Source organism: Oncorhynchus mykiss, chromosome 6 (genome assembly GCF_057628025.1).
Source record: "Oncorhynchus mykiss isolate SJ-2025 chromosome 6, ASM5762802v1, whole genome shotgun sequence".
Lineage (NCBI taxonomy): Eukaryota > Metazoa > Chordata > Actinopteri > Salmoniformes > Salmonidae > Oncorhynchus > Oncorhynchus mykiss.
Window position 1 is genome coordinate 30,232,796 of NC_143027.1, and position 17,402 is coordinate 30,250,197.

General features: G+C 40.8%; 2 protein-coding genes across 7 annotated transcripts in view; both read left to right on the forward strand.

Moving 5' to 3' along the window:
* Positions 1-31: 31 nt before the first annotated feature.
* On the forward strand, positions 32-10,987 carry LOC110525704 (TRAF-type zinc finger domain-containing protein 1). The gene is made up of 12 exons (XM_090237574.1): positions 32-325; positions 697-733; positions 830-965; positions 1,102-1,155; positions 1,261-1,702; positions 1,901-2,200; positions 2,379-2,443; positions 6,954-7,208; positions 7,476-7,614; positions 8,236-8,443; positions 10,259-10,310; positions 10,402-10,987. Exons 2-12 carry the CDS (start codon positions 699-701, stop codon positions 10,438-10,440), a joined length of 1,725 nt encoding a protein of 574 aa, XP_090093700.1. The 5' UTR covers positions 32-325; positions 697-698; the 3' UTR covers positions 10,441-10,987.
* Positions 10,988-12,979: 1,992 nt separating this feature from the next.
* LOC110526722 (smoothelin) overlaps positions 12,980-17,402 on the forward strand; it is an 88,501-nt gene continuing 84,078 nt past the window's right edge. For all 6 annotated transcript variants that reach the window (XR_016496616.1, XR_016496617.1, XM_090237558.1 and 3 more), the window contains exon 1: positions 12,980-13,601. Coding sequence is in view for 4 of the 6 variants with exons in the window: in XM_090237558.1 (XP_090093684.1) it covers positions 13,551-13,601 (51 nt within the window). In the remaining 2 variants the exon portion in view is untranslated. The remainder of the gene's footprint in view (positions 13,602-17,402) is intronic.

The window sequence follows — 17,402 nt, forward strand, 5'->3', positions numbered from 1 at the left end:
GGGTGATCTCATTGGTCAACTGTCTTTCGATGACTAGCGAATCAGAGTTGTGCGTCACTAGTACTTTCAAGAAACGCTCTCACTTCGCTAGCTAGCCACCTAAAAATGGCTTGCATAAACTAGCTTGGAAAGTAGCTAGCTAGGGTCAAAATCATACAAAGTTAGCAGCAAAATAGTTTTATTGTCACCCCAGAAGTTTACGCTGACATTTAGCTATTCAAAACGGGGATTTAAAGCCGCCCTCCATATTTAGCTACCGTCTAGAGATAACTAAAGTTACGTTAGCCAAGTACAGTAAACAAACAAGGGACTGAACTCAGCACAGGTAGCTATGTGACTTTCTCATTTATAGATACCGGTACAATCTGGTAAATCGAAACTACCAGCATCGAACTGAAACAATAGCTAGCTACGTTCAATGTTCGCGTTGTCATTGTCAGCCAAATGACGATACTAGCTAAATGGGAACGTTTTCTAGCTAGCTAACGTTACTATTTAGTTTGGACAGATTGCTAGCTAGCAATATTGTGGGTTGTGGGTCATTGTAACGTTATCTGTACATTTTGTAGTAAACTTGTTATAAAAGGCGATATTTGATGCCACATAGGTTTTCGGGGGATTGTTTGCCGCCAGAGTTTTTCAAATGCCTATTGACAATTTCAACCTATTTTTCTTTCCCTCTTATTTCAATGCAAGCCATGGCAGATGAAAGCACAACGTTCTGTGCCAATTGGTAAGTGTGAATATTCAGGGAAGTTGAGGGACAGTGTGGATAAATGCACATTAGGGCTCTTTCCCTCTCATTCTTTCTTTCTCTCCCACTCTCTAGTCAGCATGACATTCCAGAGGCTAATTTCACTACTCATGAGATTCACTGTTGCCGGAATATTGCTCTGTGTGAGGTGTGCCAAGAGCCAGTGCCCCGTTCAGATCTTAAGCAGCACAAGGAGCAGGAGCATATGCAGGTACAGTGCTAAACATGGAGAGGGCGGGAGGTGGTTAGGCTAGTCATAAGTTAGCATATTCAAAGCTAGGGAGACATCCCTAAGTTGCTGTACAGTTGTTGCAAAGGAGGCTTCAAACTTTTTCTTTAAATTTCAGGTGAAATGTAAGTGTGGTTTAAAGGTTGAGAAAAGCCATATCGAATCCCACCAGGTATGTGAAACTTGTATCAGGATGGAGACCTCATCTACCTGACGTGATGGTCATGTATTGCAAATTCAACTGAGACATGGCTTTTATCTGACCTCTCTTTTTCAGAGCTCTGACTGCAATCAGCGGATGGTGCCATGTCAGTACTGTGACCTGGAGCTGGTTTTCAGTCAGTCTAAGGAGCATGAGGATTATTGTGGTACGCGCACAGAGCCCTGTCCATTCTGCATGTGCAATGTAATGTTGAGGGAGCAGGCTGTCCACCCAACCTGGTGTGGTAGCCTCACGCCTCCTCAAGAGAGGAACAACAGCCGGGCAAGTCACAGCCCAGCAGAACCCCAGTCCCCAGGAGCCTGGTTTGAAGCCTACTCCATCCGTAACCTGTTGAGGGCCAAGGAGGGAGGAGGCCACAAGAACAACAACGCCAGTGCATCTGACCGCAGGGCCCTACCACGGCCCCTGGAGGCCAGGGTGCACAACAGCACCCGGGGGCAAGTGGGCTTGGGAGGAAGGGGGGACATTGCCCCGAGGAATACAGACTTCAGCCACTGTACGTCAGCCAATGGCTCATACAAAGTGTTCAAGCTTTTCTTGTCCCTTTGCATTTTCCCAAAAACATATATTATAATTTATATTCTGGTATTGACAAACTTCCCTGGCCTATATTAAAGTAGAACATTGTTTAATTGGAATATTTTTTTTGTGTGCTTTGTAAAAACATATCTCACTTGTGGTTTCACCTCCCCAGTGCTGGAACAGGAATCATCAGTGATGGCCAACAACAATTACAGCATGGCATCATTGGCATGGCCTGCAGGCCAATCACTGGGAGAGGACTCTGCCAACCTGGACTACCTGCTGGCCCTCAGCCTGCAGAGTGATGGGGACACTGGGGATCTAGGGGGAGGAGAGGGGGCCTTGTGGACTGATGTCTGGGACCACAAACTTGGAAGGATGTCCAACACTGGCTCCCTCATCTCTCCCATATCTGCCCCAAACAACTACCAACATATCACCACAGGCACCAATACAGACCTTGACCAGACAGGTGAGATACTATTCAAAATAACTTATTGTCCCAGTTTGTTTTCATGTGAGAATTATTTTCTGTTACAGTATGTTGCCCTCCTCTGCCTTTTACATTTTGACGTTTCCACCCCTCTTCTGAATAAATCTTGTGTTTTCTACTGTACCCATTATTCCTTTGCTCTTTTTCTCCTATGTAGACACCATGTTGCCCTGTGAGTTCTGTGAGGATCTGTTTCCTGAAGTGGACCTCATTTTACACCAGGTTAGAAGGATCTTTTGACTCTTAGCCTACAAGTCAGGCTAACTCAATGGCGGCTGAGTCTGACGAGACCTGGGAATAAATGTCCTTTATAGGCTGCATCAGTTAGTTATAAACTCAGCCCCCCCCCCCCCCTTATTTCCTTCCTGTGGATGTTGTTTTTCTTTTGTTCACTCCCTCTGGTCCAATTTCCTAGTTTTCCCTCCTGATAACAGTTCATACTTGGTCGCCGTTCATTTTGTCTTTCACTTGGTATTAGGATTGGGCGATGTCAACCTTTGTCCTATTGTGATTATGTACTTATAAAACGTGATGTACGATGGTATTTCTCCCTTTTGATTGAGGGGTTGTGTTAAATGGGGAAAACACATTTCAGTTGAATGCATTGTTGTGCAACTGACTAGGCATCCGCTTTTGCCCCCCAAAAATACATTCTACAAAAATAAAAACAGCTGAAACCACAGTAATGCTATAGCGTGGAATCACATGCTACAACTGGATGAATCAGGAAGAAAGATAATGTTGTTGAAAGCCTTGGCAGAGGTGAAGTGCAGGCAAATGTTTTCTAATATCCCTTTCTGGTGGAGCGTGTGTGTCTGTCTCATGCACATGATGGAGCAAAGTGATAGTCAACTGATAATGCACAGGCGGTCTTACCTTAGTGAGTTAGGTTATAGTCCATGAGCCAGGGCGTCAGTCGGGCTGACTTGGGCCGACGATGTCTCAGGGATTTCTTTTGAAGGTCTATGTCTCTAGAGGTGGACAATGTGTGATAGCAGTGCAGCAATAGTAGCTCTTTTGTGCTATCACTCTTTCTTTCATCACTCCATCAGATGCGTTTTTTCTCCATAGGGATTTTACCCTATGACAAACAGTCAGTATACAACAAGCTATTGCTCACTTATACACTTTAGTCATATCATTGTAAAGCTTAGATTCATCAGGCACATTTTTGAGAACTTTGATTAATATCATAATTACCTGTTATACATGGCTTTAAAAAGCAAACCATGATACATTTTAAACTTTGTTTGACAAGTGGAAATTATATAAATACACTACCGTTCAAAAGTTTGGGGTCACAGAAATGTCCTTGTTTTTTTAAAGATTTTTTTTTTTGTCTATTTAAAATAACATCAAATTGATCAGAAATACAGTGTAGACATTGTTAATGTTGTAAATTACTATTGTAGCTGGAAACAACTGATTTTGAATGGAATATCTATATAGGCGTGCAGAGGCCCATTATCAGCAACCATCACTCCTGTGTTCCAATGGCACGTTGTGTTAGCTAATCCAAGTTTATAATTTAAAAAGGCTAATTGATCATTAGAAAACCCTTTTGCAATTATGTTAGCACAGCTGAAAACTTGTGCTGATTGAAGAAGCAATGAAACTGGCCTTCTTAAGACTAGTTGAGTATCTGGAGCATCAGCATCTGTGGGTTCGATTACAGGCTCAAAATGGCCAGAAACAAATAACTTTCTTCTGAAACCCGTCAGTCTATTCTTGTTCTGAGAAATTAAGGCTATTCCATGTGAGAAATTGCCAAGAAACTGAAGATCTTGTACAACAGTGTACCACTCCCTTCACAGAACAGCGCAAACTGGCTTTAACCAGAATAGAAAGAGTGGGAGGCCCCGGTGCACAACTGAGCAAGAGAACAAGGACAAGCCTTAATTTCTCATCATAGTGATGTAGAATACACAACCATGTGTGCCAGATATATAAAGATTATTCACAGAAATGTGTTAATGTTCCCAGAAAGCTGTCTGAATCACTGATTTCTGAAGATGATACAATCAACAATTGCAATATTTAATCTTCAACCATGGTAAATTAATATGTACATGTGAATAGTCATGGATGTGATTTGATTAAAATGACATACGATGTTATCCAAGTAGGTGTTTTCATTATGAGGACTATACCGTGCATTCGGAAAGTATTCAGACCCCTTCACTTTTTCCACATTTTGTTACGTCACAGCCTTATTCTAATATGGATAAAAAATATTAATCAATCTATACACAATACCCCTTAATAACAAACTAAAGACAAGTTTTTAGATATTTTTGCAAATGTATTAAAAATACCAAATACAGTCCCTTTACTGTGAAACTCAAAATTGAGCTGTTTCCATTGATCATCCATGAGATGTTTCTACAACTTGATTGGAGTCCACCTGTGGTAAATTCAATTGATTGGACATGATTTGGAAAGACGCACACCAGTCCATATAAGGTCCCACAGTTGATAGCTGATGTCAGAGCCAAAACTTCATCTGTGTAGATGGTTGTCCTTCTTTAAGTTTCTCCCATCTCTGCAGCACTCCACCAATCAGACCTTAGTAAAAGGCATGTGACAGCCTGTTTGGGGTTTGCCAAAAGGCACCTACAGGACACTCAGACCATGAGCAACAAGATTCTCTGGTCTGAGGAAACCAAGATTAAACTCTTCGGCCTGAATGCCAAGCGTCACGTCTGGAGGACGTGAAGCATGGTGTTGGTAGCATGGTGTTGGTAGCATGGTGTTGGTAGCATCATGCTGTGGGGATGTTTTTCAGTGGCAGGATCAAGGCAAAGTTGAAGGTAGCAAAGTACAGAGATCCTTGATGAATACCTGCTCCAGAGCACTGAAGACCTCAGACTGGGTCTAAGGTTCACCTTCCCATAGGACAACTACCCTGAGCACACAGCCAAGACAACATAGGAGTGGCTTTGGGACAAGTCTCTGAATGTCCTTGAGTGGCCCAGCCAGAGCCTGGACTTGAACCCGATCGGACATCTCTGGAGAGAGCTGAAAAGTGGGGGAAAAGATGGTAGAAAGAGAGCTGTTATTCGGTCCCTAGCTGTACTTTATACTGGAAATCAAAGGAAGAAGGCACCAAATATCACTTCTCTGATAAAGATTCAGAGAGATGCAGAAGATGGTTATTAGCCATTCGAAATAGTAAAAGTAAATAATTGTACGACCAACCTTGCATTGCTGTGTATGTGTGTATCCAGCACTTCATCAACGATGGATATGAACGAGATATCCAATCTGGAATTATGGGGACAGAAAACCAAAGGATCCTAAAAGATAGGGAGAGTGGGGGAGAGAGCAAACTCCACTGAACTAGTTTCAATGTATGGAATCACTTGGGAGTTTCTGGATTTTGGGTAAACTTCTCCTTTAATGGGCATAAAGCTGTGATTGAGAGTAGCCTAAGCCATTCAACTTCTTTTTGAAAGCGGCAACCTTAAGCTATTAGAATATTTGGGAAATAGGCTACTGTTCATGAATTTAATACTCCTAATAGGATGATAGGTTATTGGCCATTTGATTTTTCAACCTCGCTTGGTGGGATTTTTCTGCACTGCACGGACAATTCCTGTCTTAATAAGCTTAAACTTGATAAAACGTATCATTTCATTTTTCTATAGGCCATTGATATTGCTTTTCCTCTCATTATTAGTCCCCTGACTGCCTTACGTTTTTAGGCTATTAATACAACTTTTTGCGATGGATATCTGTTATATTCATTCATTGTTTGATCGGTAGAGAAAGCATGCATGCACAAAACAATGAAAGCCCAAAGTCATATTAAAATCAAATGGAGAGACAAGGGAATATAGCCTACTTTTTTAAAAACAGTTAGGCACAAGGGTAAATCCACTTGAATTCAATCACTTTTTGACAGCACCCCCTTTTGATTTGAACAAAACCTTTCATACATATTTTCCCATTGTAGAAGTCCTCAGAAAAGGACCTTTTGAGCTTGAATGCCAAAACATTCAGGAAATAAAGGTGCTCAAAGTTGACTTATTTTACATACCATACCATGAGACATCCATGTACCTTTATCTCATGAATGTTTTGGCATTCAGGTCCAGAACGTCCCTTTATGACCACTCTTTCTATGGGTAAACGTATGCGAAGTTTTAAAATCAAGTTATTCTGACAAAAAGTGATTGAATTCAAATGGATTGTGTCTGTTCTAAAACAAGTTCTCGGTTTCAGCTATAAGGCCCATGCACCCGAGAGAGAGAGACTATTTTCTGACTGGACATTTTGCGCCTCCCTGTCTAGCCTATATTCCTCTGTTCTGTAGGCCTATATAACATGTGCTATTTATTGAAATGGGACTAGGCAGATTACTCAGAATGTCACTTGTGTGCTGCCCTTGCCAGTCAAGTTCAAATAGGATAAACCATCGTTCGTCACATCACAATGTCGTCACCATCGACGATGCCTGTCAATCATCGTCGATAGACGATACTATCGTAATATCACTCAATTTTACTTGGTATCCCACCCCCGCACCTTAAATGCACAATTATGGAACGTTGATAGTTATGGTGGAATGCCACAATATGTAAATGTTTAGAACTGTTAGTAATTTTCTACCTGAGGGCTGATTTCATAGTGTGGATCATGTGGTAATTACCTGAGGGTAGGTACCTAGCCACCTGATCTATCTGGTGAGCAGAAATACATTTTTCCCCTCATGGCTGTTTTTGTCTTTCAGACTGGCTGTAGTCCAGCCTCAGCCTTTGCATCTTTCAGCAAGCGTCCTCCATCTCCACGCTATGATGACAGGATTGCTAGGGGTGCTGTTGGTCTTCTGCACATACCACCTGACACCCCTAGCTTCCCCACCTTGCCCCTTTCAGTCTCCCCGCTCTCCTACAGTTCACCTGCCAGTCCACTAGAGGGGGACGTGGTTATTCCCTGTGAGTTCTGTGGCGTGGCCCTGGCGGAGGCCGTTGTCTTTCACCACCAGGTAGGCCTATGTTATTTTCTCTGCAAGATGTAGTACTGTAAGAACTGAAGATCATAATCAAAGAGTGTATGCCAATCATTTTGAAAAGTCCTTAGTCACAATACAAATGAGGGAGAAAAGTCCTTTTGACGGGTAGAAGATCTGGTAACTTTGCTCCTATACCTGTGTATTAACATGGTAATTACTCAAGTATTATTGCACTAACATGTTGCTCCATAGTAATTTCCTAGTAATCGAGTAGAGCATGACACTTTTTTTTTTTTACAGGATAAGTGTGACCTCCGACCCTGCTCTGTTCACTCAGTGGATAAGGTCAGCAAAGTGTCCTTTCAGAAACCATCTCTTCCTCCAAAAGAGAGCTGTGGACAGAACTCCCCTGAGGTGCAGAGGAGACTCAAGCACCAATGTAAGACACAACCCCATGTTCACCAATGCTCAATCATTTTTAACAAAGTCAATGTTGCTTGGGTGACATCTATCCACCTATGTTTTATTTTATTAAAATGTTATTTTACAAGGTAGGTTGATTGAAAACACATTCTCATTTACAGCAATGACATGGGGCATAGTTGCAGGGGAAAGGGGGGAGATGAATAAGCCAACTGGAAGCTGGGGATGGTAAGGTGGCTATGATGGTATGAGAGCCAGATTGGGAATTTAGCCAGGACACCGGGGTTAACACCCCTTCTCTTACTATAAATGCAATGGGATCTTTAGTGACCACAGAGAGTCAGGACACCTGTTTAACATCCCATCCAAAAGACTGCACCCTACACAGGGTAATGTACCAATTACTGCCATAGTGTATTGGGATATATTTTTTTAGACCATAGGAAAGAGTGCCTCCTACTGGCCCTCCAACACCACATCCAGCAGCATCTTGTCTCCCATCTCGGGACCAACTCTGCTTCGCTTCAGACAAGGCATCAGTGGGATGCAGGGTGGTATGCTGCTATGTATAATTTGTACATCAAATTCAGAGAGACTGATTAATTTTGTGTGTGTGTGTACTCGCTTGCATCTAAAGTGGACTCCTTGAGTGGGCTGGACAGAGAGAAGCCCCTGGTGCGAAGCCCAAACGAATGGCAGAGAGACCACAGTGGGCTGCCCATTACAGGGAAGATCTCAAACTGTGATCCCCAGGTGAAGAACAGACTCCAGCATGGCAGAGAGGCAGATGGAGGCCACTCACTTTTCAGTGAAGGCCACAAATCCACCTCTGCAGCAGCTGTGGGGTAAGAACAATGACATACCTTCCATAATGTAATTTTAACAAATTTGGTACAAAAACGTAATTTAAAATGGTTTGGAAACCTAATATCTGGATTATGTTTTGTGTTACAGAATTAGTGTTAAGCGTTTTCTTTAGTATAATATAGGAATGATAATTAAAGGATATAACGATTCACCAATACACATCGCTCCCTGGTTCAAATGTTTAATATATGAGTGCACTCAAACGTTACAAATCGCCTATTTACCAAATTGCCTATTTACCAAATACCTCTTATCTGTTGTGACTGAATTGATGCCGCCTTCAGTTCAGTAGCCTATCGAACTTTCATGCATGTTCTGCATATGACTGTCAGATAACAACTGTGTGCATTGTGCAGGAGACACAGCTGCTCGCGCAAACGAGAGGTAGACCTATCCCCTGTTCTAATATCTGACACTTCAGCATTCAGATGCTTGTACAATGGCTTTCACAATGTCAAATGATAGGCTTTATTAGTTACAACCTATGTAGTTTGCTGGGTCATTGTTACCGAATGCACAGTAGAAAGTTGTTTTACCGGAGTTGTGTAGCCTACCAGAGTGGATGCAGCGCACATCCAATTGATGATTGGGGTTTTAAATCATTCAGATTTTATTTAGATTGTTCAGGTTCACCATAAATCATTTTGGTAGATTTGCTTTAAACAGTTAGTGTATTTGGTCATTTTTACCTGAACATGGTAATTTCATTAAGGACAGCAATCATTTCGCATTCATTGGTTGAAGTGATAAAAATGGTCTAAACCATTCGCTTTCAAAAGGGGGGTAAAATCCCAAACTACATTGTTAAATGGCTAAATGCCATGCTAATTTCTAAATATAAATATTGACATAGACATAGACATTGACATAGTAGCTCAGCATTTTCAATCTGTTAAAAATGACAAGTTAATCAGTGGTGATGGGGATCTCAGATAAAAAGTGTGGGGGGGGGGGGACCGGACCAAAAGCATACATTTACCCCACCCCTAATCTGATTGTGGGGTTGTAGATGCTCAGGCTTGCCCATTGGCTCGGCTCAGGTGCCTACACACACTGAGGGCCATCAGACTGTTAAACAGCCACCACTAACATTGAGTGGCTGCTGCCAACACACTGACTCAACTCCAGCCACTTTAATAATGGGAATTGATGGGAAATTATGTAAAATATATCACTAGCCACTTTAAACAATGCTACCTAATATAATGTTTACATACCCTACATTATTCATCTCATATGTATATGTATATACTGTACTCTATATCATCTATTGCATCTTTATGTAATACATGTATCACTAGCCAATTTAACTATGCCACTTTGTTTACATACTCATCTCATATGTATATACTGTACTCAATACCATCTACTGTATCTTGCCTATGCTGCTCTGTACCATCACTCATTCATATATCTTTATGTACATATTCTTTATCCCCTTACACTGTGTATAAGACAGTAGTTTTGGAATTGTTAGTTAGATTACTTGTTGGTTATTACTGCGTTGTCGGAACTAGAAGCACAAGCATTTCGCTACACTCGCATTAACATCTGCTAACCATGTGTATGTGACAAATAAAATTTGATTTGAGTTTAGGGAAGTAATCTCAGACAGATCCACCTGTAATCAAACCGAATTGCACCGAATCATTTCAAACTAAAAAGTATCGTTCCTGGATCATATTGGAGCCAATGCATCTAGATAGGTGTCGAATCGTTCATGAAAGGAGAGATGCACGTCCCTAATTATAATGCTTCCAAATGAAATTAAATATTTTGCCTCTATCCACCAGACCACCCTTAAGAGAAAATAATGGGGGAAGAAGGAATGCAGGGCCATCAAAGGTAAACAAACAATCGTTGTTTCTTTAGAGCTTCTATGGGGGTCATCTTTTAAGTAAATTTGAATGTTTTCTGTGACCACATTCATTTTTAGGTGCCTAAGAAGCAAAACAAAGAACAGGACGAGGAGTGAGGTCGAGACTGTCGATGGGAAGAGCATCAGGCAATCACCAAATGCTTTTTGTGTGAGCTGTGGTCTGTCACACTAAAAGTGGTGTTTCTGGCTGACAACATTGAAGACACCTCCGAGGTCTCACCATGCTTAGGTTGGTGTTTAACACTGATGCCCAACTGCGCAGCAGATTACGTGGTGCGCAACCAGTGGTTGATTCAATCCTATATAGTTGGCCTGGAACACGATCAGTCTCTTTATTGCCTGTATGTGTGTCGGTATGTATCAGTCGCTCTACCTTTAAAAAAAAAAAAGTATAAACAGTCAAACTGACATTTTTGTGATTCCAATATTTTGTTATAACTTTAAGCTTATTGTAATCCTTTCAGTTTTAAACTTTTAATATAAATTGTATAGAATGTAAAACCCACCTTAATATACTCTTGAAAAAAACTATGTAAAGAAAAAAAAATGTATATGTAAGACATCTATTAGCGCCACAAAGTAATTGTACTGTTCTCTGAATAAGGGAAAATCAATGACAAATAAATACATTATCTAAGCATTATTTGTATTTCAGACTGCACCTATAAGTTTTTTTAAATTAAAATACACTGATGTCATCTTCATACTTTTAATAAATCCTAGTGTTGATCACTCTTAATGTAAAAGAATGTTCTCAATACAAAGTATTTATTCATCACATGGCCATCCTAGAATTGTAATAGGCTAAAATGCTTTGAAACCTACACATATCACCTACACATATCACATTGGTTACTGCAGTATGACCAGAGAGTGAGATTTGCAGAGATTCAAAATTAGTACTTGGTCAATGGTCCTCTATTTTCCCCACCTGTAAAAGTATAATTTGCAGACCATTGGCATTCATTTCTTCAGTTCAGTGTTGGCTGTATCCCTCATTCAATAGGTTAAACATCTGAATTATACTGAACAAAAATATAATATAACATGCAACTATTTCAAAGATTTGACTGAGTTCATAAGGAAATCAGTCAGTTGAAATAAATTCATTAGGCTCTAATCTATGGATTGTATATGACTGAGAATACAGATATGCATCTGTTGGCCACATATCTTAACAAATAAAAGGGTAGGGGTATGGATCAGAATCAGTCAGTATCTGGTGTGACCACATCTGCTTCGCGTAGTGTTGATCAGGCTGTTGATTGTGGCCTGTGGAATGTTGTCCCACTCTTCAATGGCTGTGCGAAGTTGCTGGAAATTGGCGGGAACTGGAAAACGCTGTCGATCCAGAGCATCCCAAACATACTCTATGGGTGACATGTCTGGTGAGTATGCAGGCCATGGAATAAGTGGAATTGTGTACAGATCCTTGTGACATGGGATCATGCATTATGCTGAAACATGAGGTGATGGCAGATGAATGACACAATGGGCCTCAGGATCTCGTCATGGTATCTCTCTGCATTCAAATTGCCATTGATAAAATGCAATTGTGTTTGTTGTCCATAGCTTATGCCTGCCAATACCATAACCCCACCTACATGTGGTGCACTGTAGCCTAGTGGTTATAGCATTAGGCCAGTGACCAAAAAGCTGTCGTTGCCCCCGAGCAAGGCAGTCAATCCACTGTTCCCCGGGCGCCGAAGACGTGGATGTCGATTTAAGGCAACTCCCCGCACTTCTGATTCAGAGGGGTTGGGTTAAATGCGGAAGACACATTTCAGTTGAAGGCATTGTTGTACAACTGACTAGGTATCCCCCGTTCACACGATGCCAAACACGTGATCTGCGGTTGTGAGGCCGGTTGGACATAGTGCCAAATTCCCTAAAATGACGGAGGCGGCATATGGTAGATAAATGAACATTCTATTCTCAGGCAACAGCTCTGGTGAACATTTCCACAGTCAGCAAGCCAATTGCACGCTCCCTCAAAACTATAGACATCTGAGGCGTTGTGCTGTGTGAAAAAAAACAAAACATTTTAGAGTTGTCTTCTATTGTCCCCAGCACAAGGTGCACCTGTGTATTGATCATGCTGTTCAATCAGCTTCTTGATATGCCACACCTGTCAAGTGTATGGATTATTTTGGCAAAGAAAAGCTCTCTAACAGGGATGTAAATATTTGTGTGAAAAATTTGAAAAGCTTTTAGTACATATGGATAATTTCTAGGATATTTTATTTCAGCTCATACAACATGGGACCAACACTTTACATGTTGTGTTTATATTTTTGTTAAGCGTTGCCTTCTGGTAGTTCACATATTGTTCACTGGTGGGCAGAGTCTACTCATCTATTTCTGCCTTTGAAACAATTCAGCACCTGAATGTCTACGAAAGAGGTTCATGAGGTTCACATGATATATAGCCAACGATACCATCACGTTTAGGCGAAACAATATTTTCCAAGCCAAATTTATTATAGCCTACTTTATTGACCATATCTAGTAGATATTGGATTTCAAAATTGTTAGATAATATTTATAAAATACATTGTATCTAATGAAGGCAACCTAATGATACTGTTTATCTAAATATTTTTGTCCTCTTGGCCTATTTTTTTTTTCTGAACTTAATTACGTGTATTACTTATTGACTGTAATAGCTACATCTTGAGTACCCACGAAGGGCCGCGGTTTTGAATATGTTATTCAATTGGTCGATGAGTATTTCAGGGGCGGGGCAGACATCAAATCTAGTGGGATTCTGTATTCAAACTCTGGTTCGTTTATTCAAAAAGAATTTAGGAGTGAGAGAAAAGTGAAGGAAGCCAGATAGAGTTGAGGTTTTTAAATATGTTTTTAATCTCTAAATCACTCCAATAATTTTTTATTGACATAATCCACACGTTATTTTGAGGCAGGGGTTTTCATTGTGATCAGACTCATAAATTATTTGTAAAGTTGCTTTGAAGAAACTCCGATTCGAGCAGGTGGAGCATCAATTCCGACACGTCAAAAGGGGACTTGGATCTTCTTTTGGGATATAATTGTTGCCAGCATTTGTATGCTACTGGCCTACGTTATTACATTGATAGGTCAGTTATTTGTTTGAAGGACGTTTCCAAAACAAAAGCCGGCTTTTTGTTCGTCTTTGAGTTAGCGCTATTTACCGTTCACCTGTCATTGTAGCCTAAAGACTGAAAATGTCTGCTGAAAGGTATTCGACTTTGGATGAACCGTCGCTTCGGAATCTGGTGAGTATGGTGTGAAATAAATACTGCTTTATTTATATTGTGTGTGCCTCGGCACATATTACACTTTACTAGAGGCTAATATGAAAGTTTTTTTACACACCTGAGAATAATTGGGCATGGAATCTCAGGTTCTCCCCAGTACCTATGAAAAGGGAGCGACAATGATTAGCCACAATAGTGGAATCTGCGATTTGCCTTCAAAATAAGTCACGCATTAAGTGATGCAAACGGATACAAATAGTGTAATCATGCCATATTTGGACTAGAATTATACATTGTAATGTTACAATTTAAATTGGAATCCAATTCATTTTACAATAAACAGAACATTGAAATCACACTGGATGTAGACTGCATAATTGCATTGGGGAATAATTAGGCTGAATGTAATATTGATTACATTTAGATTTTGTGCCACTGGCCTACACACACTACCCCCATACTATGAAAGTGCAATTATGACAACATTTTTATTAAGTTGCATGGACTCACTGTGTGCAATAATGGTGTTAACATGATTTTTGAATAACTACCTCATCTCTGTACCACACAAATACAGTAAATTGTAAGGTCCCTCAATCAAGCAGTGCATTTTAAACACCGATTAATCCACAAAGAAAAGGGAGGTTTTACATTGCCTCGCAAAGAACGGCACCTATTGGTAAAAAAAATGACATTGACTATCGCTTTGAGCAAGGTGAAGTTAACAATACACCCAGTCACTACAAAGATACAGGCGTCCTTCCCAGAGTAAGGACACCACTCAGGGATTTCACCATGTAGCCAATGGTGACTTTAAAACAGAGTAGCAGGAGAATAACCTAAAACACAAAGCTGGAGTTTCTGAGTAGCCTAGTTACAGTTTTGACTTAAATCGGCTTGACAATCAATGGCAATTCTTGAAAATGGCTGCGTAGTAATGATCAACATCCAACTCGACAGAGCGTGAATCATTTTTAAAAGAATGTGCAAATATTGTACAATCCAGGTGTGCAAAGCTCTTCGAGACTTAGCCAGAGACTTCCAGCTGTAATCACTACTAAAGGTGACTCTAACACTCATACCTTGACTTTGTTGTCCTTAAGCCATTTTGCAACAACCCTGGATGTATGCTTGGTCATTGTCTATGTGGAAGACCCATTTGAGACCAAGCTTTAACTTCCTGACTGATGTCTTGATGTTGCTTCAATATATCTACATCATTTTACTTCCTCATGATGCCATCTATTTTGTGAAGTGCACCAGTCCCTCTTGCAGCAAAGCACCCCCACAACATGATGCTGCCACCCCTGTGCTTCACGGTTGGGATGGTTTTCTTTGGATTGCAAGCCTCCCCCGGTTTCCTCCAAACATAACGATGGTCATTATAGCCAAACAGTTGTATTTTTGTCTCATCAGACCAGAGGATATTTCTTCAGAAAGTAAGGTCTGTGTGCCCATCTGCAGTTGCAAACCGTAGTCTGGCTTTTTTATGACAGTTTGAGCAGTGGCTTCTTCCTTGCTGAGCGGCCTTTCAGGTTATGTCGATATGGGACTCATTTTTCTGTGGATATAGATACTTTTGTACCTGTTTCCTCCAGCATTTTCACAAGTTCTGGGATTGATTTGCACTTTTCACACCAAAGTACGTTCATCTCTAGAAGACAGAATGCGTCTCCTTCCTGAGTGGTATGACGGCTGCGTGGTCCCATGGTGTTTATACTTGCGTACTATTGTTTATACAGATGAACGTGGTACCTTCAGGTGTTTGTAAATTGCTCCCAAGGATGAACCAGACTTGTGGAGGTCTACAATTGTTTTTCCTGAGGTCTTGCCTGATTTCTATGAATTTTCCCATGATGTCAAGCAGAAGCACTGAGTTTGAAGGTAGGCCTTGAAATACATCCACAGGTGCAGCTCCAATTGACTCAAATTATATCAATTAGCCTATCAGAAGCTTCTAAAGCCATGACATCATTTTCTGGAATTTTCCTAGCTGTTTAAAGGCATAGTCAATTTAGTGTACATAAACATCTGACTCACTGGAATTGTGATACAGTGAAATAATCTGTAAACAATTGTTGGAAAAATTACGTGTCATGCACAAAGTAGATGTCCTAACCGACTTGCCCAAACTATAGTTTGTTCACAAGAAATGTGTGGAGTGGTTGAAAAACGAGTTTTAATGACTCCAACCTAAGTCTATGTAAATTTCCGACTTCAACAGTATCCCTCGAACTCAACCCTGGACCTCAAATCCAGTTCCACTCTAATCAGGGACTGATTTAGTCTTGGGACACCAGGTGGGTGCAATTTAATTAACAGGTAGAATAGAAAACCAGCAGGATCTGGAACTCGTAGGGTAAGAGTTGAGTACCCCTGGTATATATGAATGGACAAAGCCATCGATCACGTGACACCAATTATTGCTATGTGAAGACTCAACATCGCATTGAAACCAAATGAAGTCGGTTGAGATGGCGTCTCATTGACTCCAGCCACCCAATCCCATAGACTGTTCTCGCTGTTCCGCAAGCGTTACTGGAGCCGCCATGATACCAAGAGGCTCCCGAACAGCTTTCTATCCCCGAGCCATAAGACTGCTAAATGGCTAACAAAATGGCTACACGCACGGTCTGCATTGACTCTTTTTTTATTTCAAATGTTTGCTCTGACCATACATATTTAACCCTACCACTCCAGTATCCCGGCACATTGTAAATATGGTATTGGCATTGTCCCTGTATATAGCTAGCTTACATTCTCATGTTCTTATTTATATTTCTTGTGTTTTTGTTCTTCTTTACTTCTTTTATTTTTTATAGTACTATAAATTACAGTGTTGGGAAATAGCAAGCGAGAAAGACATTTCACTGTGCACGTGACAATTGAAACATAACATGCGCAGTTTGAGTTACTCCAGGATGTTTCGTTGCAGGCTAGCTAGTATAAGATGGCGCTGCAGTGGATAGCAGCCGTTTTACTCTATTTAAAACAATAAGAAGAATTTATGCTGAGCCTAACTTTTTTTTTTTTTTTTTAACATAATGTCTCCGTCATCATTTCCTATGACCAAAAACAGCTTCTGGACATCAGAACAGTGATCACTAACCTCGACTTGGATTACAATTTCTACTTGTCGGCAGCTCTGGACGTTCTGCTTACCAGGCCCTAATATCCAAGACTCTAAAGAGAAAACAACGGCGCACGAGATGCAAATGAGCCGGCATCCTGATGTGACTATGTTGGCGAGCAAAAAAACTGCCTCTACCCACTGTTCTATTGGCGAACGTACAGTCATTAGAGGACTAACTGGACGAGCTCTGCTTGAGACTATCTTGTCAACAGGACCTGAAGAACTGTAATATTCTGTTTTTCTGAGTTGTGGCTGAACAAGGACATGGGATAATATACATCCCTGTTTTTTTCATGTCTTGTCTCGACCGGACAGCAGCCTCTGGAAGGGGGAGGGGTGTATCTCTTTGTTAACAGCTGGTGCGCAATCTAATGTTAAGGAAGTCTCGAGTTTTTGCTCGTCTAAGTTAGAATACCTAATGATAAGCTGCAGACCATACTATTTACCAAGAATTGTCATGTTTTTCGTAGCTGTCTATTTACCTCCTGAGTCAAACTCATTCCAAGGAGGGGCGAGAGTTTGCAGGTTTTCACTCCACCCTTGTACTTGACTGGGTGCTTCTCTTGGCCTGTGATTTTAATGCAGGGGAACTGAAATCCGTTTGATAAAATTTGACCAGCATGTCATTGGTGCAGCTATATGCGACACAACTCTTGATCACCTTCACTCCACACACACAAATGCGT